Raw genomic sequence first — 25,565 nt, forward strand, 5'->3', positions numbered from 1 at the left:
GTGTCAACAGAGATAAAATAATATTGATGGTTAATTTCATGAAAACCATTCTATTAGGTGCAAACTCAGAAATTGAGTTTTAAGTGTGTCAGTGATTATGTCCTACCATGAAAGAGTGTTTGTGACATTTATGATAAACCTTACAAATAGTTATTTTAGTGTTTAGAGGGAGGAAACCTAATAAAGAAGGAATAATATGTTAACATGTGAAGCAGAAAAAGTTTAACCTAACCTAACCAAACAATAAACATCGATATTCTCGACAAAAAATATTGAAATCCCATCATATATGTTTTTCTCATAATAATTCGTATAAATATTATTTTTAATCTTTATTCATTATACTTATTACTAACTACGCCTATTTATTATCATTACTTTTATTAAAATAATTTAATATTTTATTAATGTTATTAGACTTATTTATTAAATAGGTTTAATTATCATATATTTTATTTATATAGGCCAGTCAGCGATTTTACCGTAAATATTACTTGAAATCGGACGCTAACAGAATAACATATATTAGAATATTAAAAAAAACAGATTTAATTTAATTATCATATTTTATTTGTTGATTTATTGAATATAAATGCAGAGAAAATGTAAAATAGGGCGAGCCACGAAAACCGACTTAAACGTTATTTATTTATTTTCAATTGCAAACAGAGGCAGAGAAAGAAAGAAAGAAAGAGAAGCGCCATTTGGATTGGATTAGGTGTTGCGCAGCCGCAGCCATGGCTTTGGTGAGCCTCAACACGCTTCTCACACCACCGCCTTCTTCTTCTTCTTCTTCCTCTTCTTCTTCTTCGCTTTCTTCTTCTTCTTCTTCTTCTCACTTTGCATCACCTTTCATCGTCGGCTTTCGCGCTCTCACTCCACTTCCACGCCTTCGGAGGCACCTCGTACGCATGGCTCCCGACGAGGAAAAGATGACTCGCCGTTCCCCTCTCGATTTCCCAATCGTATGTTTCCCTAATCACCTCAATTCTAATTTTTTTTTTCATGTTTATTTAAAAAAAAAATTAAAAAAAATCTCATGTGCTGTGAATTTGGATTAGGGGAGTGTATGGCGTTAATACTACAAACTTTCAATTCGTGCACTCTGCTATGTGTTTTACTTTAAATTCATGCACTCTGCTTCAATTTACTTTTAATTGCTTCTCCTTGCTTCTAATTGAAATCAATAATCTTGGATTTTGGTTCCGGTTAGATGCTATGCAATGCTATATTTTCCAGGTGCCAAATCATACCTTCAATTCCGAAATTAATGGGTGAAATTGTTTATAAGATAATGTCATGTATGATAAGGTTTGTTTGTTGTGTAGTTAAGAGACGGCAAATTTATGTGTGTTGGTGAGTTCAGGTTACTTTGATAAGTGATACTTGTAAATGTTGTATTGTATATGATGATTTTTCACTCTAAGCACTGCCTTTACACCTCTCTTTGAATATTGGTTATTGTTTGAAGATGTATAGAAGGTATTAGGGACTTTGTCTATGTAGTGAAAAGTTTATCACACTCCCCTTTGAGAGTAGATTCGGATTTGAGTAATGTTAGGTTTTGTAGGATGTTGAACCCTGTTTTTTCTCAAGTTGTGGTTATTTGATAAGGTGATGGATTTTTTAATGCATATGATATGCTGACAGGAGTGGGAAAGGCCTAAGCCTGGACGAAGACCAGATATATTCCCTCAATTTAGTCCTATGAAGGCACCTTTGCCGCCTCCAATGCCTGCAGATCCTCCAGAAGAGGATGAAGAGGAGGAAGAAAAGAAAGAGGAAGAGGAAGAGCCCGAAAAGGAGGAGCCAGAAAAGCCGGAAAAGCCAGAAAAACCAGAGAAGCTATAGAGTTTAGTAAATAACTGGTCATGTGCCCTTATGAGTTAGCTCATGCTGTTATCCTTGATATGTCAAAGCAGACTGCAGATTACTAAAGTTAATCATGTAAGGGTATATCACATGAGTACCTATAGCATCAGATATTTTAGCATTTTTTCCAAGTATTTCTAGCTGTCAGTGTCCTTATATGAGTTAGCTCATGCAAGTGCTTTCAACACCCAAAAATAAGAAACAACAGTTTTGTGCTACGCATATATTTGTAGGCAGTATTTCCTTAATCCATTTTTTTGCACCTATGATGGACTTGATTTATTGTTTAAAGCAACTTTGGTTTTCATTGAGTTATTTATTCATCATGAATTGATAGGAAGCTGGAGTTTTTTCTTTGAAAGGAGATTTAAGCTACCCGGGAGGATAATGGCATATTACATTGTTTCCTATATATGATTAAACCATCTGGTTAATGATTGGTATTAATATCAGAGTTAATTAAATCGGTTGAGTAGTTAAATTGATGATATTGGTAGGGTACTGAGATTCCTAATTTTCAAGTCAATGTATATTCGGTTAGAAAGCTAGCAGATTTCACTTGGTGTAACGGTTATTTGTGTTTCCAGATGGAACCAGACTCTGCTTATTTTTTGCATACGAATTCAATTGTAAGTGTAACAGTGTTCTTAAATGTCTGATGAAAATTGAAAAAATCCTTTGTGGCTAGAGTTATAAAGTAACCTCAATCTGCTGTATCATCCACATTTTATCTTTGTCACTCTACTTTTTCCCTTTCTACCAACTAGAAATATAAGGAGTTTACTAATAAAAGATTATATAATAAAATCATAAAATTATTCTAAATCAAATTGTATAAATTTGTTTGATTTGGTTTGAATTTTTTTATTTCATACTAAATCAAACTAAAATGTATATAATTATTATGTTTGATTAGAATATATTATTTATAAAAAATCAAATCAAACTTTTCTATGTGTACTTTTATATTTAGTTTAATTATATTTTTAATCAAAAATTGAATCAAACAGCACTCTAAAGACCCTATTAATAACTGAAATGACTCAACAAAGATTGTGTTCTTTTTTTCCCCCCTGGACATTTCTCTTGTTCTTTCATCCTGTAATATGCATAAATAAGCTTTGTTTTATCTCATCCTTTTGTATTTCTGCTCTAAGCTTCTCTGTTGCGTATTTCTGTTTCTTATTTTTCCTTTCCATTTTTCTGTTCCACCTTTTTATGGACTTCTCATAAGTAGCTGGATAAAATTACAGGATCAACCTTACCAATTGATCCTAAATGTAGCAGCAATCATCCTGCATTTGATGTGTATGACAGTACTATCACCATTTCTCTGATCAAATTGATATTGGAATGTGTATGTGAAAAGAAAAACTAGTAAATCACTGAAGACTGAATAAGCAAATAAAAACAGAATTATTTACTTAATAAAAGTTATATTTCAAAACAATATAGTGAAAACCACACTATCACATCAAAGAGTTGAATTTAATACTCTTAACATATCAATTAAATAACTTTACACCCATAATTCTTCAATCAATTCAGATATTTATATATCATTAAATATGTAAAGCGCACGCATCATTATCTTTCAACATATTTTCCTTTCCTTTTTAACGACAAGCAATGCAACTGAAACTCAGCCTCAACTGCTTATCTTACGTGCACGCAGTAGAAACCAAAAACAAAATTCGTTATTGACTTTGGTGAGACGAGAGAATAATAGAATAAATAATTAAAATTTGAAAGCCAAGCCATTATTATAACTCGAACAAGTCTATGCCAAACCCACAACACTAATAAATGGGTGTAATAATCAAACCCCACAAAGACACAGTAGGTTAGCAGCCAACAAGTAACTTGTTGCAGCTTACATCAGACATACGTCAGTTCATACAGTACTAACATTAGCAATAAAAGAGAAGTTCTTATGGTAGCAACTGTAATTACAGAGCTCAATATTGCATGTATGCAGTAATTATAAAAATCCCTTATTTCTTTCCACTTTTCTTGAGCCCAGAACCTCCAAAACTTCCCTTCTGTTGCGCCTTGGCCTTCAACTCCTTTAAAGCCTGTTCAGTGCAAAAAAGGGTGTTAAAAGGATCACAAGAATGTAGTAGTATGTAGAAGGTTCCAATTCAATATCTAACCTTCTCCTCCTCTTTTTTCTTCTGAAGGTTGGCCATGTCAACCTACAAAATACCGACAAAAGTTTATGGCAAGGTCATAACCAAATCCATTGACACATGGCTGGCTGTGTTTGTGTGTAAAATCAACATGAATAGATCATGTATCGATCAAGGTCGAAACTAAAATTTCACAACATCGCGAACAAACATCATAATACTAAAACTATTCTGAACCGGTTCTTGGAAGATCCTAGCAAGTCTCCCTACCAACCTAAGTCTCAACCACTACCTTTCCCATTTCTATAAATCAAACACCCGCTTGTCCCACATTCCCAGTGAGGCGTGGTAACATAGAAAAACCACATTGCTTCTTACATACTTATCCCATGTCCCTTCCATGTCTTCAATATCCTATTAAAATTATGGTACACAATCAAGTAGGTCCATTTGCCTAACGTAATTGAAGAAAATGACGAACAAAAAATCTTGATGGTATTCACATTGAATTAAGTCACCAAGAAAGTGGTAGAGTGAAAATGATCCCTTAAGTCTTCGTAAGGTCCTGTTTCTAAAGTCTAGAGTTCCAGACCATACATTTCTGATATTTACATTACATCACACTCCTTCGATCTAATTCTGTTACCCAGAATACACATATTACTGTCAGTTGAACATTTGAAAGAACATTAATTCCCTTATATTCCCCATACCCTTACTAACATATACCTATTTATATTTAACTGTCTGCCTAATATCATCAACATGCTCATTATGCGAGAAAATATATATATATAAAATGATTTCTATCTTTTTCTTCCTAATCCTACAAAAGAAAGACTGCCTAAGTCTTTCCTTTCTAGTTTTCTTCAACTCCTCAACCAATCAACTCGCTCTTAGAAAGAGAAGGAAAAAGTGAAAGATGAGTGTTGATAGGTGAATTAGAGTCACAAATACATAAGTAACCGTCACTTCATTTCACCCAATGCTAGGTAATTAGACAAAAATAAAAATTATTTTGAGCATTTCACATAATTTTTGTAATAGAATACCCAAAATCTATGAGATAGGTAAAATTTAATCAAGCCATACCAATATTATTATAGAAGATAAATGCAAAGTTATAATTTTCTGGTTCTTATATAGACATCGCAACAGCCCAAGTAGCGGTAATACATATTAAAGAAATTTGCATCAAACCTTTGAAAAAGTTCCATACGAAAACACCCAACAATCCAATCAAAGCCTAAAAATAACAATCATATGTTCTCTCTTCCTTAAACATATTAACAATCATCAAAATCAAAGTGCATCGACCTTGGAAATTATAATCTTTGACCACAACAAATTGAAAACACATAAAAATAAATAAATAGAAAGGAGATTGAGTGAAATACGTCGTCGTAATCCTTCTTATCAGACTTGGGCTTCTTCAAAGGCTTAGCTTTTCCACCTAAAAGAACATAAGAGGGAAAATAATTCGATCAGGTAAATTACCGACTTACGAACAGATCTGAATTTCAGGGTTGAAATCAATGAAATCCTCGAAATCAGGAGTGTGAGGATGGAAAAAAGAAGAGTGATTATACCTTGCTTGGTCGACATGGTTGCGTTGCGGAGCTAGGGTTAGGTCTGGAGACAAAAACGACAACGAAAGGAACAAAGCACGAAACGAAACGACGCGACCTTACCCTCGCCTCAACAATCATTCGTCGTCCCACATAATGGCTTATATAGGGAGAATATGTAAGGATAAGCGCAACTGAATAAGCCACGGTCACTTTTTTTTGTAATTACTTTTTAAAAATAGCATTTCAATTCCTATAATTAATCGAATAATCTTTTCACCCATATTTATTTAGTTTTATTATATTAAATTTTATTCTATCAAAATTATATTTAAATAATTGAGGTTGTTGAAATTGAGTAAAAGATAATAAATAAATGAAAGTTTTATAATAATTTTTATTTTTTTACCTTAAATACGATATAGTATAGTTAGGATTAATCACTGTATATAAGATATTGTCCGTTTTATAAGCTTAGAGTGAGAATTTTTTAATCAGTTTATTTAAATTTGATATGATAAAATTGGATTCATTTTTTTTTATAATTATGATTTATGAAGTTAGATTTTATTTATCAATCCAATTAGAATATTGAAAGTTTATTAAAATAAAATAATTTTTAATATTTTTCATCCGGTTTAAAAACTAAATAATATATTTTCGTATTACTTTATTTATAGTATGATAGCGTAGATTTTATCAGTTCACAACCTATTTGTTGATAAAATAAATAGCGTAATATAAAAATATATAAAAAGTAACTCTTATTTGTTGTCATCAATATCATATGTAATAAAAAGTTAAATAAAAAAGAAAATTTTCATTTATTTAATAATCCTACATTATAAAATTTTCTAATACATTTATTACAGTGAAGTATTATTTGATGCAGTAAAAAGTGAAATAAAACTTCACAAATAGTTTAAAAACATAAAGATAATAAATATAAAAAGGTAGAAAAAACATAATTTAAGTCATTTGCATAACTTTTGCTTATTATATTTTTATGTTTTTCACTATTCTTTTTTTTTCTTTTTGCAATTTTTTCTCACTCGTTTATATTTATTTTGGCCACTTGCATGCTTTTTTCTATTCATTTGACAATTTTTCCTATTTTTTTTAGTATGTATTTTTCTCCTTTATTTATATGATTTTTTTACATAAAGTCTTTATTTTTATCTTTTAGGTTTTCCCATCCGTATGTATTATTTTTTTTTTCTCTCTCTGCAAGTTTCTCTTTATCTTTTTCAATTTTTAATATCATATTTTTCAAAAATTAATGTAGTAGCTGAATGATTTAGGAACTCAGCAAAATAATTTCTCTTAAAACTTTTAGGTGATAGGCGTTCTTCTTATTTAAGCTACATATGTTTTTTGAGAATATAAAGTTTCTTGTAAGGGAGAGGCAATTGCTTTCTGCACCACCCAATTACAGGAGAAAATATAATAATACTCTTAAGAAAATAGGGTACAAATAAAATTAAAATTACATTTCGAACCTCCTTAACACAATAATTTATTCTGGATAAATTTTACTAGTGTTTTTATGTGTTAAAGTTTTAGTAGAGGAATTCAGTGTTGCATGTTGAGTCTAGTTGCTTGTAGAATCTGAGAAAATTCTTATAATGTGTGTTTGACGTTTTATAGTTGAAGGTAGAATTTGAAATTTCTGTGTCACAGCATATTTCCTATAATACCCGAATTCGAAAGTTTATTGGTTGCATGTGTTTAGTGTCTTTAGCATTTGCATCAAATAATGCTTCTACCTTATAGCATTTGTGTTTGTTTAGGTAGAATGTTTTTTTTTATGGTATGTTTGTTTATGGGTGTGATAAGGGAGGGACAAGCGAAAGGAGAGTGTTTGTTTGGATTAGTATGGTTGAGGGTGTTGGTGCGAATGCCAAAAAGGAGTGGGGCATTTTTTTACTCTTAAAAATATTAAAAAATTTGTAGTGATGATACTTAGTAGAAGAGACATAAATGTAATTTTACTTTGGTACATTTCTATTCATTCTAAATACATTAAACATTATGGGTAGTTTTGCATGCATTTTTGAATGAGATATATTTTTTATCGTGTTCAGTGTTAATAGTGGTGTAAAAGAATCTTAACAAAAAATTGTAGATCCGTGAATTTTTTTAGTTTTTAATAAAACTAGGTTTGGGAGAATTCTTCTTGCTTTGACGTTTGCTTTTGTGCTCAAAATGAAAGAACCTATTTGAGGAATAAGAGAACTGGTTAGTCTCTTTTTAAAGCAAGTAAACTCATTATTCTTCCTAAAATGAATAATTTTACAAAAGATGGATAGGAATAATTTTTATTTATTTATATTTATGTTTCGTTTAACTTCATTTGTTTATGCTTGATTTATTTATTGACACTTCCTTTATGTTTATTTTTTTAATATTTATAATTGCTTTTATGTTTATATATCTATATGCATTCTATTTTTACTTATTTGTAATTCATACTATCCATTATAATTTGAATTTATAAATAAATTTTTTATTTTTATAAATAAAAGAAATTTAAATTTAACTAAAATCTTTAGATAAAACTACTTATTAAAATAATTATTTACATATTTTTATAAAATATTTAAAATGTGTAATTTTTCAATAAAAATATTTAAAAAATTAATAGTAGTAACAGTGTGGTAGGATCAAAATTAATAGATTGAAAATTCATAGTAAATGTAGTGATATAGAAGTATAGAGTCTTCATATTTATTCTTATTCTTGATAACTTTACCTTATAATATTTGTAGTATTTACCTCTATAAATATACTTTATACATTAAATCATGACATTTTATTTAACACTTTTGAATTATTGCACATACTTCTCTTGTTTTTACATTACACACTCATTTTATTAATGGTTATTAACCTGAAATTTTTATTTTGGTAATATATATAAATATCAAATATAGGTTGTTACACCCAGATTTTAAACTTTTTTTTGTGAGTTTATATATAATGACACGCTCAAAAAATCATTTTCTTTGGATAAATAATAAAAAATTATTTATAAGCTATCTATAATTTATATTTTTTTTAGTCTTACACATAAAAACTCAAACAAACTTTTACTGTAAATTACTTCCTACAAATGCAACCGATTATTGGCAGTTATCGAAGACGAATATCATTAATTAAAAATAGATTTAATAACTTTTTTTGGTGGTTTATTATAATATATTGAAATATTAATAACTTTTTTTGGTGGTCTATTATAATATATTGAACTATTAATAACTTTTTTGGTGGTTTATTATAATATATTGAAATATTAATAACTTTTTTTGGTGGTCTATTATAATATATTGAAATATTAATAACTTTTTTTGGTGGTCTATTATAATATATTAAAATATTAATAACTTTTTTGGGTGGTTTATTATAATATATTGAATTACTTAATAACTTTTTTTGTGGTTTATTATAATATATTGAACTATTAATAACTTTTTTTGGTGGTCTATTATAATATATTGAACTATTAATAACTTTTTTGGGTGGTTTATTATAATATATTGAATTATTTAATAACTTTTTTTGGAGGTTTATTAACTAAAGTTTGTGAGAAAATATTATATTAAAGTTATTATTAACACTCGTAACAATAATTACTATTATTTTAATATACTTCTTATCTTTCATATTAATTAGAGTTTTCTTACCATAAAAGAAATACTAATTAGAATTTATTTTATTTTATTTTTATTTTCTGAGTCAATTCTAACCGTTGCTCATAGATTCTGAATGCAATGGGCGCTCATAGACAGTGGTTTATAAAACCTCAACAAAAACAAATCAGAAAGCAGAGATTTCTGAATGCCTTTTCAGCCCTTTTCCCCAAATCTGAATCTGCAATTCTAACCAATGCTATGCACCCACTGTTTTCTTAAGGATAAATCTTTTTTTTTACACTACAAATTAAAATGTAACAGTTTATAATTCTTATTTAATTTTATTTTAATAAAAAATTCTATTTTTACTGTTTATGATTATAATTTAGGTATGAATGTAAACATATTTTGTTAGAAAAAAAAAATTCATTATTTGACGTAGATACAAAATAATATTTTTCAAAATAATAAGCAAATAAAAAAAAAGAATAATGACACTAAAAGTTGTGGAAAATTTGTCTGAACTTTGAGAAATAAAAACTCACGAGACATAGTTAAAAAAGTCTCCGGTGTGAAAGTGGATATCTATTCTTTCATTTTTCTTTATATTGTTCCTCTCTCTTGCTTGGATCTCTTTCTCACAAGTTTTTTTTATATAGATAATGAGAATTTATTTTTTTCATAAAAAAGATAATGAATAATTAATCTTTATCACATTTTTAAGATACTTTAGAAATACTATCTTTTCAACTTGTTAGGTTGAACTCAAAAATATAATTTCAAAATTTTCCATCATTAAATATACTTAATAGATAAGTATTCTCATTAAATTAAAGAGGATAACAACCTATAATCACTTATTTGTTAAATATATTATTATGTTAATTATGGTAACATTATAATTTTGTTTTAGTTTTATAGTCTAAAAGTGCAGTAAAAGTAAAAGAACACACATGAGACAAAAGAAAACAAGTGGCGGGTTCATGGTCAACAGTTTTATGCCAAACACCTCTATAAGTTCCAATTCATTAAACAATACAAATACAATTTATTTATAGAAAAAGGAATTTTTGTCTGAAACACAACCATAATCCAAATGTAGTTAGTGTTAAGATTAAACAAATTGAAACAATTTTGCTTCAATTCTTCTACACACTTGCAGGTATTTCTTACACTTCTATATTAGTCTTATTTTATCTTTTGTTCTAAATGACTCAAACAAACCCACACTTTGAAATTTACACAGGAGAAACAACCATTTTTTATATAACCAGAAAAGAAGGTTCATTGAGAAATTCAAAAAGTGAAAAAAAAAACTTCACCCACTGAATTCTGTTGCAATACACAAAATATAAAAATAAATAAAAAATCTAATTTTTTGTTTTGGGTGTCGATGAACCCGATGTTGGAAGAAACAATGGCCAATAAATGGTAGCGTTTGTTTCTACTGAGGCTGTTTTTTTCTTTCTCTCTGTATATATTTTGAACATCTCATCTCACACATCAAGCATTTGCAGTTTTCACAGTTTCTTCAGCTTTCCATTGTTGTTCTCTGAGGTCACTGGTGAACTGCATTTGAATCATTTTTGTCCTTTCTTAAGACAAGAATTCACATGGTATGATCCTTCTCTCTCGCAAACATACTATGTTTTTGTGTTAGTTTGCTGATATTAACGTTGTTGGCAATGTTATTGTTTTTGCAGATTCTCATGCCTGAGATGCTGTGTTCATTGGTGAAGCTGGGAACAGCACTGGTGTGTGAACCTACATCAACTTTGACAACGATTCTGTATCACGCCAATTTGATTCCCCGCAACCTTAACTTGGATCGATTAGTGCGGCGCGAGTTTCTTCACCCACAAAACCATTTCTTCCATTTTCTCACCACTGTCTTGAGCTGTGTCTGGTAGATACCAGCAATGAATGTGTCGGCTTCAGGTGTTTCAAAAGGACTAAATTGGAACATGATTCGGTTGAAGGAACCATTTTTGTACTTTTTGAGACACTGCATGTGGTAGGTAGCCAGCACTCTCACAAAAGTGTAAAACATTTTTAGATTTGAACCATGATTAATAACATTATTTAGTGTTTTCTATTGTTTAGACTCCTTAAACATGTAGTCCAATGGTGAATATGTAAGCATAATAACTTATATGTTGTTCTATATCTCGATGAATCTAATTTTTTTTTATTTCGTCTGATACCGACTAGTACAACTATTTGACACATTTTACTACTATCTCTTACCTAAGTTGATTCATCTTGGATAAAGTAGGAATAGATTTGGATGTTGAGTTAAAGATGCAAGCTTGTTGTGATTTCTGGGTTGTTTTTTTTTGTCATTTCAAATGCATTGTGGATTTCGTCAAGAGATAATATTTTTTTTCTATCAAGTTAACAAAGTTTGATTTTTTTAAACCATGTGTGTATAAGATTGGTATTTTGAGTGAACTTTTAATTTTTACAAATTGGTATGATGCAAATGCTAACTTTTTTATATTCGTAATCTGATTTAATTATTATATATTATTACAGATCTTAAAAAAATTCAAATTGTTTTCTTTATGTTGCATGTTTTATTCAATATGGTAATTCAGGTTAGCCATATACAGAGTAATGAAGAAGAAGGTATAAAAACACAACTCATTCCAACACACAATAGAAGAAGAAAACAAAATTTACTTCTGAAAAACAGAGAGTAACAGACCTCATTCCAAGGTTATATTAAGATTCCTTATAAAGAGAAAAAAACATAAAAGAAGACAAAACAATTTGGATGATCTTGGTATAACAGCCATTAGATAGTCTACAAATATGTTAGACGGTCTTGAGATACAACAAATATATCTCACTTAGAAATTAAGATTCGTTATAAAGAAAACAAAATCATAAATAAAAGAAAACAAAACAATTTGGTTGATCCTACGACAATCCGTTAGACGATCCATCCATTAAATAATTTTGGTATAACAGCCACTAGACAGTCTACAAATATGTTAGAAGGTCTTGAGATAGAACAAATATATTTCACTATGTTTAGAAATGGAAATTCTGAATCAGAATAAATATTTAATTGCACATATTAATTTTTTTAAAATTTAAACCTCAACCTCGTAAAAAATTTAAAGTCAACCTCGTAGTTTACATCTTAAATTTTAATTGTACATTCAATTGCACAGTATTTGCACATATTTTGAGTACCAGTGTTAATTGTTGGATGCACACAAATTTAAAGTCAAGCCTCATTAATTACGCATTTTAAATAATATTTTAATAACTAATTATTATAGTCTGAAATACCTCTCTCATATTTATTAAGAGCTCAACTATATATAAACTTTTTCTTAAAAAATTTAATTGTTTCTTAAAAAAGTTGAGCTTTTATTTGGTGCAGAAATAACAAGACTGCATTGGGCTCAATTATCGAAATAACAAGCCTTTATTGATGAAATTCATGCACTCGATACTTATTAAAATGATAAAAATATTATTAAATAAAAGGGATGAAATTCTTGATGAAATTCATGCAATCGATATTTATGTAAAATGATAAAAATATTCTTAAATAAAAGGGAATGCAGATCAAAATATATTTTACATTTTTTTATAATATGTTTTTGGATTTATGTAACATTTTTTTAGATTTTGAAATTTCTTGAAATACATTTATAGATTGTATTTTTTGGAACTTTTTAGAATAATTTGTTTCAATTTGATTTTGATTTTTCAATTATGTTATGGGATTATATTTCAACACAAATCTATTCCGAATTTTATGTATTTTTTAATTTTGGATTTTCAATTTCAGAATATTGGAAATTTTTGAAAATTTAAGAATGGATCACGTGCAGATTAAAAAAATATAAGGTGTAGGAAGAATTTGACTACTTTGATTGTAAGTTAGTCTAGAATATTCCATGCTAAATAAGCACTTAAATGAATTTTTACCAACAACAAAAACTAAAGCCAATTTTTCAGTAAAAAATCATTTACAATTAAGAAAATCTTTAACTAGGTATAAATAATTCTCTTTTGTATTATTATTATTGTTACATGTTGATAATTTGAAAGCTCCTTGCTCACGAAGGAGTTGACTACTTGACTTGTGCAAAAAGCTAAAAGTCCAAAGTGTTGAATTGATATATACCACATCAGCATTCAATCAAATCACTTATTTAAAATGTTTACAATATTTCATCAAATTTATTAATATTGAATATATGTCTAAAATATTGATATATAAATAATTAATTTCACCACAAAAATATTAAATAAAAACTAATTTTAGAGATAGAAGATAATTATTATGTATAAGGGTTACAACATTCCTAAAATGGGTCACATTTATTTATTTTTATTACTGATAAAAAAAATATTAACTAAATTAATACTATTTTAGAGATTAAAAAAATTATTGATTCCTAGGTTAGTTTCTATTATTGATAAATAATTTTTAAATTGGTATTTAGCTACCAATTTTTTTGCTACCAAATTTAGAATATAAATAATTGGTAGTTAAAATCTCAGTAGCTAATTAGATATCAATTTAAAAATTAGTAATTTTTTTAGTCTCTAAGATAATATATAATTTAGTAAATATAACAATTAATTATTTTTAGTCTCTAAAAATGGTTTCTATTAAATGATTTTCTAGTGTTTATATTAATGGATATGGTATCATAGTCATTTAAAATTTATCCCAGCGAGTGTTTGTTGGGTCTATCGTGCCACCTGCTATCGAACCGTTATCGGACCACCCATAATATGTTATCCCAGACACGAGCTGTCACTCTCGGCGTGAGGTGTATTGGAGATCCCACATCGACTAGAGATGATAATATTTCATTTGTATATAAGTGGATGCAAACCTCATTCCATGAGTTGGTTTTATAGAGTTGAGTTAGACTTAAAAGTCATAATCAGTGTATAATCACGTATAAATAATAAATATATAAAAAGGTGGTCATAATATTTTTTCTCATATTAAAATAACATAAAGTTACAGCTGCAGTTTTCTGGTGTGATGAATTCTCTCCCATCACAGTAGCATAAGATTGCTTGAATTGAATTGGCCTCCCATTATATGCATGCACTCATTCATGTGACAGACATTGAAAGCCATGTTTACCATGCACAAAAGTTATGATCCTCATGTGTGAGAAAAGCCTCAGTATTCTTAATCACCAAGCAAAGTGATGAAGTGAACATTGAAACGGAATGTCATAAACATACTTTTAGAATAAAGAAGATGGATCATGTCAAGAAGAAGGAGCACGCAAAAGAAACTCATTCAATGTGACTTTGTAACGTTTTTCTGCATAATTTCTGAATATTATATTCATTAATTACTGAACAAGAAATAAACATTATCTGATTCAATGCATGAATATACCTGTCCCTACCCCACTCTCGCCTCAAGTTTACGCCAACTCTAACTTGTCATTGCTTGTGACATCTTTCGTTATACATCACTTTCTGAGTCCCTCCATGGAGACAGCAAGCAATCATGTTAAAGAAGGTCACAATCTTTTAACTAACAAAAAAAAAAATTACCTATCGCAGATCAAGTCGATTAAGATAAGAACAAGTCGATTAAGATAAGAACATTTCATTGCATATAACTGGGTGCAAACTTCGTTTTATAAGATTGAATTAGACTCAATTCATTGATTTCAATAATATTTTCTATCTATTAGACATTTTCAAACCACTGACATACTTATTTAATAGATGAGTGTACTTAATTGTATGTAGATGTTTAATAATAGAACAAACATAGATCAATTCGAGCCATCTTAATCCTAATTGATAAGGTTTATTAATTATACTAGGAATTGGAAGCAAAGGAATAAGAAGATTTTTAGGAATGAAAGAATAGATCATCATGAATTTTCATGATGACATAACTAAAGATTTGGTCGTGGGTAACTGTGAAGGTAAAAATAACATGTTTTTCTTATTCTGATTGGTGTCTTGAGTCACTCGTCTGAATGAGGTATATTAATAAGAGTAAAAGTTATATATGTGAGTGACTAAATAGAGGTAAGGTTGGAAGAGTTTGACCTCTTTAGCCTAAAGTCTAGTATTTTTGTGTGAGGTGATGTGTTTGATTTCTGGTATAAAAATTGAAGTAGCCCTAAAATATTTTTTTTTTTTCTGATAAAAAAAACTAGTAAATCATTTTCAAAACTGTTAACTGTCACACCCATATGTAGAAGAAAAGTACCACTTTACAGAAGTGGTTTTTCCTTTCTCCTTCTCTTGTGCACATGCAATTTCTCAGAGTATACCAAATTGACAGCTAATTTCGTAACTCTTTCTTTTTCTCTCATCCTCCATCTGAGTGCCATGCAAGCTTCAAGTTAAGACTTAAGACCCCTTTCTTTTACCAATCTGCCACTGTCTTTTTGGCCTCAACATTTGGTTTCTTGTTGGACAATATTGGAACTTCCATCATTAACCACATCGTACTAAATCTATGACTCTTACAATCATAACTTAGACCTCTCTATATATATGTTCCATCATAGTTTCTAACCATTTTTATTGGTTTATGTTGCAGACTTAAGATACCCTTTTTCTCTCTACATTTTCTAGCTCTTGAGATAATTTGTTGTGGTCTCTTTCTTAGTGTGGTTTCTGATTTTACCTCTTGTGAGGAGCTTCTCCATTTCTTTTCTTTGAGGCCTCCTCAATGCAGATTCTTGCGTAACTTGATCTTCATTCTATATTATAAGTTATTTAACCAGAACACAGCATCTAAAATACCCAACAAAAGTCACTTTCCCTTTTCAGCAAACTTGGTCTTTTCAGATTCTAGGACACAAAATGTTTCGGTGGCTATTGAAGCCCAGGTTCGATTCAAAATGGTACAATACTCTTCCTCTCAACTTTTTCTCTGAACATTTTTATCTTCTTTCTGATCTTTGGTTGTGTTTCACTTGAAAAAACCAGTTTGTCTTACCTGAAGTCTTTGAAGATTCGGTTGGGGAGAGTGCAGAATAGGAAGAAAGCAGAAGTGAAGTTTTTGAAGAGTGTCATTGCAGAGCTTCTCACCATTGGCCTTGAAGACGATGCATACACAAGGGTAAGATTTGCATTATAGTTTTCAATTTTGCAGATGCAATCACTTTTCAACTAAAAAAAGATTGGTAAAAGCCTTGTATTGATCCATTTTGTGCATGCATGCAATATTGTATGCTGTTCAAGTTACAATGTTGACTCTTTGTGTTTGAAGCAGGCTAAGGAGCTTCTGTTAGAGCAGAAAACGTTATCCTCCTATGAACTCATTGAAAAATTTGTTGGGTGCATATCAGATCATGTTGAAGACTTTACAAAGCAGAAGTATGCTTCTCTACATATGCACTAGAATATTTTGTTTTCGGTTAGACATCTCACATTAACCATAGATTATAATATATAAGTGGATGCAAACTTCATCTCATAAGACGGTTTTATGAAGTTAAGTTAGGCTTAAAGTTTTCTTCTTAATACGAAAACAAAGTCATTTCAAGCATATCCTAACAGAGTTTGTTGGACCTATGGAGATTAGAGCATTTCATAATATATAAGTGGGTGCAAACCTCACCTCTAAATTTTGTCACATTTAACCTTCACCATATCCAAAAGTTTAATGAAACAAAATTAATGACGGGGTTTATGAACTGAACATGGAACCTTGAATTTAAATTATATCAGTCTGTGTTTCAGTGGCTTCTATTCTACTCTTTTTGTCTATAGCTGCAAAGAGTTTATGCTTATAATCTTTAAATCTTCTTGAATAGGGATTGCCCTGAAGAATGCAAGGAAGCTGTGTCATCATTGATGGATGCTGCTGCAAGAACTGGTGATCTGCCAGAATTGCGTCAGCTCAGAACATTATTTACTGACAAATATGGGAATTCTCTTGAACCTTATGCAAACAAAGAGGTAAACCAATGACTCCATTCTTAGAACACATGCACATTCATAAATACTTGGATAAATTACTGAATTTTTTTCATGACATCTTTTGTTTTTAAAACTTCTTAAATAATCACTTTCCTCAGCTTGTTGAGAGTCTGAGAAAAGATCCACCCACAAGAGAAATTAAGATTGGACTATTACATGATATAGCACAAGATTTTTCCATAGAATGGAATGACAAGTCTTTGAGAGAAAGACTTTATCCACAGTCGTCATTACGTGAAGTAAGTCTATGCAGTCAATAGAGCATCTGATTCAGCCAAAATATGAATTTGAATTGCTAATTAGATCAAGATTATTTTAACCCTTCAAGATAAGAGAGATTATATGTTTCAATCCTTGAACATAAGAGAAATTGTTATAAGGACTCATGATTTTGATCTCAATCAACCTTCACTTACACTTGTTAACTCTTTCATAAACGAAAAAAGTCAAGTATTATCACATAAAAAGTGATCAAGATTTTTAGATAACTTGTGCTTCAATGACCTATGATTATGGTTTCAGGAGAAGCCTATTGCTGGAGAAGACTTCAATACACCAAAAGGAAAGGAAAGAGACACCCAACATCTTGGAAGGAAGAATTTGAGTGGTGAGAGATGGATGCATCAAAACAGTAGCAGTGATGATGAAACAAGCATGTCATCACATGATGGCAGAAAGGGTAGAAGTTCAAGTTCATTTGGAAGCATATCTGAGGATGAAGTTGAAACCAACATGCCAATTTCTTCCTACTGGGGCATTCCACCTCCCTACCTCAAACAAAAGACCAACAAGAGTGATTCAAAGAAACCAACACATGCTGACACTGCAACAGCACCAGATTCAGGTGGAGTGAAATCAGGCAAAGGAAAAGGTTATCCTTCTCAACAACCAGAACATGGTACTGGGCAAATCAGAAGGCGTAGAAGCTCACATGTCAGAGGTAAATCTCTTCCCTCTGAACCCAACACTGCAGAGGAAACATCAAAAGGGCATATACGAACAGTTTCCTTAGAATCGGGAATGCGGGGTGGTGCATCGCATGTGCATCCGAAACTACCCGATTATGATGATTTGAGAGCTCATTTTTTAGCTCTCAGAAAGAGATGAAAAGCATGCAGCTTCACTGTCACCACACCAGTACCAGAGAGAACATTCTCTTTGTTGTTTTAGTTTGGTTTGTTTATTCTTTAATTTATCTTAAAAAGACACTTATATAGAATTTGATGTGCCGATAGGCTTATTGCTTCTTCTTTCATGAACTTGAAAAAGGTGACACTCTATGTAAAAAGTGTAGGTTGGTAATTAATAAAAGTGTATAATTTACACGTTTATAAAGAAATTTATTTATAGTGTTTAATTACGTGTCTTTGTTGTGATAAGTTAAATCATAAATATCATTTGTTAATTGATTTTTTACAATTATCATTATTGTAATTTATTAAGCATATTTAATATAGATTAATGCGATCCATCAGTAATTGAAAAGAGTATTATGCAAAAAAGTGTTATGCAAATTCAAATCCAAATCCAAAATTGTATTATGGAATATTAAATTCAGAATATATTTTGACTCCACCCCACTTTTAGCATTTTACGTCTATAATAAGGTGTAAGTTCAAATTGACTGGGTGCGAAAAGAAAAATTCTGAAAGTTAATATATGGATGATTAATGAGGGGTGTTTCTCTCTGCACCCGAACAAATGACTTCCTGCACCCGATATTTTCAGAAAAGATCATTTTATCTCTTTTAACAATGATTTCCAAATCACTTTTATTGGAATATTTCTGTAACACATTTTATGAATTCCAGATTTAACATTCTATAAATTAAAAAAATATATTCCAAAAAGAATATTTTGGAATGGTTTTTTTCCTTCCTTCTTTCCTAACACCTTTTGATCATGGACCCCTATTTGAGAATCACCCAAAATTATAATTTTGCTATTTCAAAGAATATAATATTTACGGAACACGAATTCTAGATTTATCACTCTGAAAATAAATAAATAAATGTGTTCCAAAAAGAATATTTCAGAATAGTTTTTAACCTCCTTGATTTCCTAACACATTTTTCTTATGAAACTCCTATTTCGAAATCACCCAAAATTATCAAAGATAATTCTGATATTTCAAAGAATATAGGGGTGTAGGAAAAAAATGTAGGGTTGCAAGAAGAAATACCCTAATTAGATTTGGATTGCACGGCTTGGATTTCACATCCTTTTCTGGGCTTCTTCTTCCTACACCTCCATACCTTCTTCTCTCACCTCCATAGATTTTCGTATTTCAAAAATGCCCCTCTGCAATATTCCGGATTACATAATCCGGAAGTCATTTTTCAAATTTGTAATTAACTTCTGGATTATATAATCCGGAAGTCTTTTTTCAGATGCATGATTACATTACGGGCTACATAATCTGGAAGTCTTTTTTAACTTCCGGATTATGTAATCCAGAACTCCTTTTTCAAATGCGTTTCTGGATTATATAATCCGGAAGTTATTCTATGGGGGTGGCACAAGAAGGATAAAAATGTATTTTCACGTTGTGTATGGAGGTGCCAGAAGAAGATATGGAGGTGCAGGAAGAAACAGTCCCTTTTCTGCCTATGCAGCCCAAATTTTAGGGCTTAACACTTTGCACCCTAAAACTCACCAAGCCCAATCTATATATGTCAGTAAAAGAGAGAAAATGAAATTGCATCTGCAATCACACCTAAAAAATATACTAACATTATTTATCCTGAAAGTATTTGCAAATAATAGTTTAAACTATTAATGAGAGGAAATAAAAAAGATAAAAAAAATTAATTGTTCACTAAAAATTATAATTTAAATTTTTGAATCACTAAAATCTGATCACGCAATCAAAATAATAATAAATTTTTAAAAAAAAAACGAACTATTGTAAGTATTCATATTTTAATAATTTTCATATTATAAGTTAAAATATATTTTCATATTATAAGTTTCTGGTTGAAAAAATCAATTTTGTGTTACACGCAAAAACATATTTCACTCTATTTTAATTCATGTAAAAATGAATTTGAATTTGTGAAAATTGGTGGTATTAAATTTTTGTAGTGGCAGATGTTAGTAGCAAAGAGACAGCAACATACGTAAGGCATAAACAAAAGGGAAAGCCGAACAGAATTTCGCGGACGGAGACAAGACACGAATTCTAAGATGAAACAAAACATGAACGTAAGCGAAACCCTTCATCTACGCAGAACTGGTGAGTATATAGTGAGGTACCGAAGTTCTTCATGTGAAGCGAAATTGAAGCAATGGCGAAGGCATTTCAGTCAAACACCGTCGTTTTAAGGCGTTTTTGCTGTTTGAAGTGGATGGTGGTGATGGTGGTGTGCGCGGCGGGGTCGATGGTGTTGTGGCCGTGGAGTCCGGAGCTGAAGATACAGCGGATGAACGTGAAGCGCGTGAGGGTGCACCCGCTGCCGCCGGTGGGGGCGGACGTGTGGATAACGCTGTCGGTGGCGGTGAAGAACCGCGGCATGTATTGGCTGGACCTGGCGGAGGTGGACGTTGGGGTGAAGTACCGGGGGAAGAAGATGGGTCACGTGGAATCGGAGGGGTGGCACGTGCGGAGTTGGGCCTCAAAGGACGTGGACGGTGATCTGCAGTTTAGTGGGCTTCCGTCTACCGAAGTGGCCCATTTGCTTGAGGACATGGCAAAGGGTGAAGTTTACTTTCACACCGTTATTGAGGTCGCTGGCCAAATCGGCTTTCTCACCATTAACATCCCTTTTACCTTTAAGGTAATATAAATTCTTTTTTCTGCAATAATCTTTTTTACAAAAGTTCTCCGGTTAGATATCATTATACAACTTGACATCTGAGACACTTACATATCAAGTAACAATAATAAGACATTTTCTCTAAACTGACATATAAAGTAACAACCTATGTAACACAGATACTGACGCGGATACTGATACGACACGGATACGGAAATACATATAATCTTTAAAATGTAGGACATTGAGACACAAATCCATATATTATATATCAATTGACAATAAAGATTTATGTGCACAAGTATGTTCCAGATATTTTTTTGGAGCAGAAATATATTTTTCATGACGGTTCAGAAGGATTTGTTTCTTATTTTTTATAATCAAAATAAAGATTTATATAATAAATTTGAGTTTTTTGAAAATTAATGTATTTTTTCTTTTTAAAATTGATTTAGAACCGTGCTAAAATTGTCAGAAATTTAATAAATATTTTTTGAATTAGATACTTTACGGATACGTATCCTACGAATGTCATATAATATCCGATACGTGTATTCGACACTGACACACCATTTAAGAAAAGGGTCGAACTCAAACTTATATTTTTATCATTTTGTTTAAATCAATTTTCTTTCTAAATTTTGTTTAGTAATATCTTAGGGAAGTGATAAATTTTTGTTATAATTTTAGTATATCTCTAATATAATCTCAATTATATATTAAACCCATTTGTAAACCAAAGTGTCTTCTCTATATTTTTGGTAGAACTAAAAACTTTTAGGATAAACTTTCTCATTGATCTGGTAAGGGAATTCTTGCTGAACTCTTTACCTAGAAAAAAAAGAGTCAAATAGTAGATAACACATTTTATTAGAACAAATTTTAAACCTGATTAAATACATAAAACGAATTGATAAAGTAAATGTAGACTGAATTATATATTATAGTTGGACCATTATAATTTGACTCTGATTAAAAAAACATGGGATCTGAAACATGATCTATGTTGGTGATGTTCTGAATTTGCTGATACTATGTCTCTGAATATCCCAACAGACAATACTGGCATGTGAGGTTTTGGTGAATACAAAAAGTCATGCAATTATTCTTCAACATTGTATTTACAAGGTAAGGTTTTGATGCCATTAATTGAGCTTAGTGGGGTCTTAAAACACTCTGTCACTATTTTCTTTGCCTTGTCAACGATTCCCTTCTACTCACTCTGTTTTTCATTTCAATTATGAACTCAAGGACTGAGCAAAAACACTCTGCAGAAGCCTCAAAACATGTCTGTCTTCCACCATATGCACCATGCTTACATGTGTAAATTACATGATTCGAGTTTGGAAGAATCAATGCTCACTTACTCTAAGATGGTATGTGTACATCTATGTATTATTAGGAGCTCCTTGCAATCATTGTATTATCATCATCATTATTGTAACATTTCAATCATCAAAATAAGGACTTTTTTTTTTCCATCAGATCTTGCTGAAGGTTTTCCCATTTTGTATAGTTTTCTGCAATCAAGCCATGGATATCAATACAAAAATAAAAATATAAAATATTATTAAGAATTCAACTTTAAACTTAATTCCAAAATTTCCTTTTAGTTTCAATTTTATTGTTATGGACAGTGATAGGGAGAATAGAACTCTATCTTTATTCTCAGATGGATCCGTTCTTCAAAGATTTTATATTTTATTCAATTATGATAAAGTGAATAATTTTATCGAGAAAATATCTTTTCTCTTATAAAATCGATCGATTGAGGTTTGTTTTCACTTATTTATTGTTAAATATCATTATCTTAATATGACATATTTAATATAAAATAAAATTAAGGATAATTGAAAGTACTTAAATTTATAAATATTTGAGAAAAAAAAGTTTTTTTTATTGATTTATATAATTTTTTTCATTTTTTTATATAAATGAGTGTTTTTTTTTAATTATTAAACTATAGAAAGGAGAAGACATCACCCTATCGTATGATTCTAATTTTGTTTTGAAATACATTGAATTAAATGTAAAATAATGCATGTTAATTTTGTTTTGAAATACATTGAATTAAATGTAAAAAAAATGCATGTTGTTTATCTTGGTTTGGTTTAAAAATAAAACAATAACTAAAGCACTAATTATATTTTGAATTTTCTCTTTTTCTTTTCATATTTAATTTTAAAATAAGAAAAATGAACATGGAGAAAAAGTTACAAAACCATCTCCTTTTTTGTTGTAACCCTTTTTCCCCTTCGGAATTAATGATCCACTTAACTTTTAAGAGCTTGTGAGATAACTTTTTACTTTTTATGTGAGAATAAATTCAGTCTCACCTTTTTCTTCATCAACTTCCTAGTCCTACTTTATTTCCAAACAAAGCTACTAATTTCTAATTATTTGTAATACAATAAAAATAAGTGTTTCTTTTGCAAACCAAATAAAATTTGAATACTTTTTCATTTTCACAATTTGATAAACATACAATGCATCATATTTTTGTAAGTATTTATAAAAATATAAGAAATCAAATATTAATTATTTTTTAAAATTAAGCCTGTCACTTCTTGTCTCTTACTAATGCATTTAATAAAAAAAAGGAAAATGCAAATGGAGAAAATTATATAAATCCACAAACTATTATGTAATCTTTACAAACAACATTTCTCATAGATCTCTCTGATTTTACATCACCATGTTCTTTTCTTTTCTTTTCTTTCTCCTTTTTCTCTTCTTTCTTTTCTCTTTTTCCCTTTTTATCTTCTTTACTTTTTTTTCATTAATGTCCAGCAAACATTTGAGAGCTATATGAGATAGCTCTTTTTTGTGCATGAGTAATTTCAGTTTTACTTTTTTTCTTCAACATCATTTGTTTCCCCTTATAAGTTATTTTCAAACAATGATAAAAATAACTTTAGGAAGAAGCAGCATTGTGCAGTGACCAATGAAAAAGAAAAGGGTAAGAAAAGGGCAATGAGGGAATATAGAGTGGGCCAACAAAACAAGGTTGGAGTGGCACACAGTAACTTTATCACATTGATTCAAAACCATGTGAAATTGAAACCAACACTGGTACAAACCAAAGGACCATGTTAAAAGGGTTAAACACATTTAAAATTTTGATGTTATTAATTAAGTCCTAAAATCAAACACTTAGCACCGACCAATCTTTGTTTATAGGGTGGTCTTGTGGTCTTACACTGAACCAGAAAACTTGTGCTTCAAAAAGACAAATAAAAACTTCTCAAATGGTTGCTTATTAGCAGGGTATCTTTTGTTTAGAACTCCCTGTGAACCCCAAAACACAAAACCTATTATTGCGGAACCATATTGTTTATAACATTCTGGCACATCAGATACATAGTACAAGACTTAGGTGTTTCAATCACCAATTTTTCTCTTAATAAAATAGTTATCCCTTTGTTTATTGTTTATGTTTCTCCAAAGTCACTTACTCAACAAACCATATACCCCATGGCCCATGTGACAACATACAAACATAGCTATCAAGAGATGGACCTTAATACGTGCGTGTAACAATATATTTATGGTTAGTTCAATAATGACCTAATAACAGTTTAACAAATTTTTGCTAAGATAGACTTTAAGTGATCTGATACCATATAAGAAGTAGACTTTAAATCTAATTCAACCTTATAAAACTGACTTATAACATGAGATTTGTAGTCACTTATATATTGTGAAATGTCTTTGTATTCACTTATATACTGCGAAATGTCTTTATCTTTACGAGAAATGGGATCTCCAACAATATGCATGAACCAATTTCAAAAGTTCACATAATTGGTGACATGAGAAGAAAGTATTAACACTGGTGGATTATAGTATTTTTCACTCTTTTTCTGATCCTATCCTATTGTAAGTACATGCTGTGCTGAGGTGGTGGTGGTGAGTTGATGAAAGAGGTGTGTGTTGTTGTCATTATATAAATAGCCTCAGTGCATGCACTTCAAACACCTTGGTCCCCTAAACCATTTTGTGCTCCCAAGGTTCTCTATTCTGTCTGTGCTAGTTCTGTACACCATGAACCTTGAAAATTGTCACTGTCTAAGCACCATAAGCCACAGCAGTTGGCAAAGCTATGAGAGAATTGGCTATGATCCCATTGTGCGTGTCGACCAATTTGTAACCAGATTGAAGATGGGAAGCTGGAAAGCATTGTGGAGGAAGATAAAGAGAGAGAGGAGGAGATTCTTCAGACCTTCACCTGTGTTCCATGTTCAGTATGATCCTACCTCCTACTTACACAACTTCGATGATGGCTATTCCACAGACCCTGATAATGTTTCTCGCTCATTCTCAGCTAGATTTGCAGCACCCTCCAAGATCCTTGCCAAAATTCAAGTGATGGGTGGTGAATTGGAGATAAACCATAAGAGTAACATGATGTAGTTTTGAGTTCCTTTAGACTCATTTTCATTTTTTTCAGATGAGTTATGATGCATTGTACAAATGGTGAGACTTCTAGTTATATCAGATAATCATCTCTTTGACTAAGATATGGAAGTTAAGTTCTCTTCATCTTTCCAATTCTTTCTTGTGTCCTCTTTTTCATGTATGGTGTTTGGATGAACCTTTTGACTCATTAGCTAAAACTTTTTGAGTCAGGGTCGTGTCAATTCATGCCTACAAAACAAC

At 30.4% G+C, this 25,565-nt stretch overlaps 4 protein-coding genes and 1 long non-coding RNA gene across 6 annotated transcripts; all 5 read left to right on the forward strand.

The window, feature by feature from the left end:
- Positions 1-613: 613 nt before the first annotated feature.
- Positions 614-2,138, forward strand: LOC137818174 (uncharacterized). The gene is made up of 2 exons (XM_068621436.1): positions 614-965; positions 1,651-2,138. The coding sequence occupies exons 1-2, from the start codon at positions 738-740 to the stop codon at positions 1,849-1,851; spliced, it is 429 nt and encodes a 142-aa protein (XP_068477537.1). The 5' UTR covers positions 614-737; the 3' UTR covers positions 1,852-2,138.
- An 8,443-nt stretch (positions 2,139-10,581) lies between these two features.
- Positions 10,582-11,367, forward strand: LOC137818940 (uncharacterized). The gene is made up of 2 exons (XR_011082172.1): positions 10,582-10,817; positions 10,905-11,367. It is a non-coding gene; the product is annotated as an uncharacterized lncRNA (long non-coding RNA).
- A 4,374-nt stretch (positions 11,368-15,741) lies between these two features.
- Positions 15,742-18,506, forward strand: LOC137819617 (uncharacterized). Of its 2 annotated transcripts, XM_068623517.1 has the most exons (6): positions 15,747-16,070; positions 16,156-16,288; positions 16,442-16,545; positions 16,986-17,130; positions 17,250-17,390; positions 17,674-18,505. In XM_068623517.1, the coding sequence occupies exons 1-6, from the start codon at positions 16,030-16,032 to the stop codon at positions 18,256-18,258; spliced, it is 1,149 nt and encodes a 382-aa protein (XP_068479618.1). In that variant the 5' UTR covers positions 15,747-16,029; the 3' UTR covers positions 18,259-18,505. The 2 variants fall into 2 exon arrangements, with proteins under 2 accessions (XP_068479619.1, XP_068479618.1); XM_068623518.1 differs by lacking the exon at positions 17,250-17,390 and having other exon boundaries at positions 15,742-16,070; positions 17,674-18,506.
- Positions 18,507-20,327: 1,821 nt separating this feature from the next.
- On the forward strand, positions 20,328-22,390 carry LOC137819470 (uncharacterized). The gene is made up of 3 exons (XM_068623323.1): positions 20,328-20,927; positions 21,963-22,034; positions 22,158-22,390. Exons 1-3 carry the CDS (start codon positions 20,439-20,441, stop codon positions 22,161-22,163), a joined length of 567 nt encoding a protein of 188 aa, XP_068479424.1. The 5' UTR covers positions 20,328-20,438; the 3' UTR covers positions 22,164-22,390.
- A 2,560-nt stretch (positions 22,391-24,950) lies between these two features.
- Positions 24,951-25,319, forward strand: LOC137818085 (uncharacterized). Its single transcript, XM_068621305.1, has one exon. The coding sequence runs from the start codon at positions 24,951-24,953 to the stop codon at positions 25,317-25,319; it is 369 nt and encodes a 122-aa protein (XP_068477406.1).
- The last annotated feature ends 246 nt before the right edge of the window (positions 25,320-25,565 follow it).

This window comes from Phaseolus vulgaris, chromosome 10 (genome assembly GCF_000499845.2).
Source record: "Phaseolus vulgaris cultivar G19833 chromosome 10, P. vulgaris v2.0, whole genome shotgun sequence".
NCBI classification, from domain to species: domain Eukaryota; kingdom Viridiplantae; phylum Streptophyta; class Magnoliopsida; order Fabales; family Fabaceae; genus Phaseolus; species Phaseolus vulgaris.